This window comes from Salvia splendens, chromosome 16 (genome assembly GCF_004379255.2).
Source record: "Salvia splendens isolate huo1 chromosome 16, SspV2, whole genome shotgun sequence".
NCBI lineage: Eukaryota > Viridiplantae > Streptophyta > Magnoliopsida > Lamiales > Lamiaceae > Salvia > Salvia splendens.
In genome coordinates this window covers 10770030-10773756 of record NC_056047.1, presented here as the reverse complement: position 1 = coordinate 10773756, position 3727 = coordinate 10770030, and the positions used below count along the sequence as shown (strand labels likewise).

The following is a 3727-nucleotide window of genomic DNA, read 5'->3' as shown; positions in this document are numbered from 1 at the left end:
ACAAACAATTTGAATAAATGCTTTGAAAATAATGAATGCTTTCACCTTTGTTGATCAGGTAAAAGCATGGCTTTTGGGCTATGAATAGCTGTAGACTATACCATTCACACACACAGAGACACACACAATGTGTGTGTGTGGACAGGAGAGACAAAATGTTTGATCCTAAGCATCTTGTCATTCATGATATGATTCCTCTTTGGTCTGTTAAAGATATAAGAGATTCCTTCAAAAATAAGATCAAGCATTAATTCCTAAAACTTCTGTTTTCTATGCCATGTAACAGGCTATGATTGAAAATTTTGATGGTAATGTGTATACTTCATAAAAAAGGATCCGTTAAAAGTGGCCTGCTTCCTGATTTATGTTAAATTTAGTTAAATATAGCCGATGTGATACATAAAACTTGTTAAGATTCAAATAGTAAATAAGATACTCACAATGACTTGGAACTCTGAATTTTCACTCAGTTGAGTTGAGCATCTGTCAATTGTGCCTTTTGAAAGATCACACCGATAATAATTTCAAGGAAGAAGAAACGAATTTTTCTTTTCATTTTATTTTGTAGATGAAACCATTCTTATTCTCTAGTATCATGGTAATCATTCACTGTCTAAGTTAGGTAGTTGTTTGATATAAGCTTGAAAATCTCTATATATTTCAATTTCATTGTATATAAAACATGCTGCCAATTAATGCACGAAGTTAATTCATTACTAAAATTTAACACAAAATTTTAAACTTATCATTGGTAATATTATCAGCATTCAGTTTCTTGTAAAATAAACATCCTTAAATTCTGGTCTTTACGAAGGAGTTTGTGTTATATTACACTTGACATGTTAACTATTGAATTACCAAAAAAGAGGTAGATTTTCATTGAACAAATTGAAATGCGGTGATATTATTGCAACATCTCAATAATCGTATTGGAAAATAAGATAAAATTCGTGTATATATTGAGAATTTTGTGAGTTGGTGCATTAAATTGGCATCTAACACTTAACTTTACCTTGCATATACACCATGGCGTGTCAAGCTCAAGATCAATATGGTTTTTTACCATCCATACCAAAACAAAATATCCTTATATTGAATTGATCCAGATCCATTGAATTGGATGAAATACATTTGACAGATTAAATATAGTTATTACCAGGTTGTTGAGTGGGCATGCCACCCCTATAATTTGTTTGATAGTCTAAAATGTTAGTATCATATGAGAAGCTTAGTAACCCTAGAATTTCCTCTTTGGTGCTATCACCACCTCAAGCCCTAATTTTCACTTTATACATAGCATCTTTCTCTATAAATATGCTTATTCATTTTCTCTTCCCTTTCCTCTTCATCTCTCACATTATACCTTCAACATTCATCACCATGGATTTGGCTCAACCTGCCTCCGAGCACGTTTGCTACGTCCGCTGCACCTTCTGCAACACCGTTCTCGCGGTACATACACTACTTAATTACTCTCAAATTACATGCAAAACAATTAGTACAATGTCATGTGTGTTTATTATAGATATATTATCCAAGTTTGATTATACTACTATATGCTATAATTAATTTTTTGTTTTTTGGTTTACAAAAATAATAGGTTGGGATCCCATGCAAGAGACTGTTGGACACTCTGACAGTGAAATGTGGGCATTGCAGCAATCTCTCGTTTCTTAGCACAAAACCTCAATCCCAAGGACACTGCTATGATCATCAAACAAGTCTTCATTATCAGGTAACATAATATTTTTATATAAGTGTGTCTTTACTATTAGGGTTTTCATACTAGTTCTCTATGTAATTTAATAAGAAATTATTTTAATTTGTTACTCTAGGTAGTGTAAAATTAATTAACTTTGTGGCTGGAACAGGCTTTCTGCAATGAATTCAAGAAGGGGCAGTCTGCATCATCGTCTTCATCCACTTCCAGCGAGCCCTCCTCGCCTAAAGCTCCATTTGTGGTCAAACGTACGTACAATTAATTAATGATCTCGTGATACTTTATTTCTATATATTTCAGTTTACCCTAAACCCTAAATCTTTGGTTTCTACTGTGAGAAGAAAGAAATTGAAATTTAAAACTGAAAAAATGTAATTACTGAGTTTTTTTGCAGCTCCTGAGAAGAAGCATAGGCTTCCATCTGCCTACAACCGGTTCATGAAGTAGGGAGACTTTTATTCTTTTTACAAATTTCTACTTCCTTAAATGAGAAAAAAAAAGAGAAATAAATTGATTTTTTGATTAATCTCCAGAGAAGAGATACAGCGCATCAAAGCGGCAAATCCAGAGATACCACATAGAGAGGCTTTCAGTGCAGCTGCAAAAAATGTGAGTTTGAATTTAAATGATTTAATTATTTAATCGTGGATGAAACCCTAAAGGGGAACCTCGGATCTATATGTTTTTTGGTTAAAGGCAGCAATGAATTTCGAATCTAATTGATTGGTTACAAATAATTGTGACAGTGGGCTAGGTACATTCCGAACACTCCACAGATGAATGCTTCCACCAGCACTAACAAGGTAAAATTGCAATCTTAATTCAGTCATGTTTCTTGCAAATGGAGTGAGCCTTTCTTTTTGTGTTACTCTCATGTGATATATATCTCTCACTCAGGCTTGATAAACATGGGAGGGAGGCTGAGGCTGATCTAGAGAAAATTGGGTTGTTTAAGACAATTTAGGGGATGGAAATATGTTGAATTCAGTTTAGCTTTCATTCAGACTTGAGCTTTGAAGCTTTGTATTCCATGTACCTTGTTACGTTCGTAGCTAAATATTGGAGTGATCAGTACTGCTGCTTTTGTTTATTCTAATGAAGGTTAAATTATAATGATTACTATATCTTACTCGAGATGTGGTGTAATATCTAGAAGCTATTTAGGGAAGATCTCTATAAGATAGCAATTTTTACAAATCAACAATAGCTACAAATTTACTGGAATTTATACTATCATATAGTCGAGGATTTAATTAGGCAACCAATAACAAACCAGTTTGTTATGTTTCAAGATTTGTACGTGCAGTTTAATTTGATGCAGATCTGAGGTTTTCCAACCCAACAAACCACCCATTCAAACCGAGATCACATTTGGAACGCAGTCAATGCATTGAGTTTTTGTGGTTCGACTCAGCATTCAATTATGGGTCGTTCTGACTTGGCCCCTGGATCATCCTGGCTTGACTCTATCCCAAGCCATTCCGGGCCCGACCCTAAACGGAATCATTCCAAGCTCAATCTAAACTAATTGAGATTGGACAACACTTATATATTTATTTTCCAATATTTCTCCTTCTTAAATGTGATATGAGTTTATAACCTAACACGTCACACTATAGTTTCTAGAAATTGAAGCAATCAATCATAGGTTAGAGGTTGTAAAAATTAATTAAAGACAAAATAAATTAAGCCCTATACCGTTCATCTTGGGTTGGGATCCATGCAAAAATATTTTGGAAAAGAAATCTAAAATAACCAAAACTAATACGTTAATTATTAATTTAAAATAATCAACTTTGAGAAATAGTCATATATTCCAATAATATGACTATGTAATGTTTTTTCATTCTTTTCCTGTCATCAAAATTTTATTCATTGTACTGGTTGCCTCATAAATGTTACCTTAGCTTCTTGTGCAATACTTTAATTAATGAATATCTATTTTAATACTAATAAATTAGTGGTCCCTAATCAACAGTTATTATGTTTGCAAACAAACCAACTAGG

General features: G+C 33.2%; 1 protein-coding gene across 1 annotated transcript; it reads left to right on the top strand.

Annotated features, from left to right (window-relative positions):
* The first annotated feature begins 1331 nt into the window (after positions 1–1331).
* Positions 1332–2637, top strand: LOC121770947 (protein CRABS CLAW-like). The gene is made up of 7 exons (XM_042167723.1): positions 1332–1452; positions 1601–1735; positions 1872–1968; positions 2115–2163; positions 2254–2329; positions 2467–2523; positions 2618–2637. The coding sequence occupies exons 1-7, from the start codon at positions 1381–1383 to the stop codon at positions 2621–2623; spliced, it is 492 nt and encodes a 163-aa protein (XP_042023657.1). The 5' UTR covers positions 1332–1380; the 3' UTR covers positions 2624–2637.
* The last annotated feature ends 1090 nt before the right edge of the window (positions 2638–3727 follow it).

What these genes read in the sequence shown, in the direction of transcription:
- LOC121770947 (XM_042167723.1), top strand. Translation starts at nt 1,381, where the DNA reads ATGGATTTGGCTCAACCTGCCTCCGAGCACGTTTGCTACGTCCGCTGC. An exon ending in AGCTCCATTTGTGGTCAAAC is followed by an intron (nt 1,969 to 2,114) that starts GTACGTACAATT and finishes GTTTTTTTGCAG; the next exon opens with CTCCTGAGAAGAAGCATAGG. An exon ending in GCCTACAACCGGTTCATGAA is followed by an intron (nt 2,164 to 2,253) that starts GTAGGGAGACTT and finishes ATTAATCTCCAG; the next exon opens with AGAAGAGATACAGCGCATCA.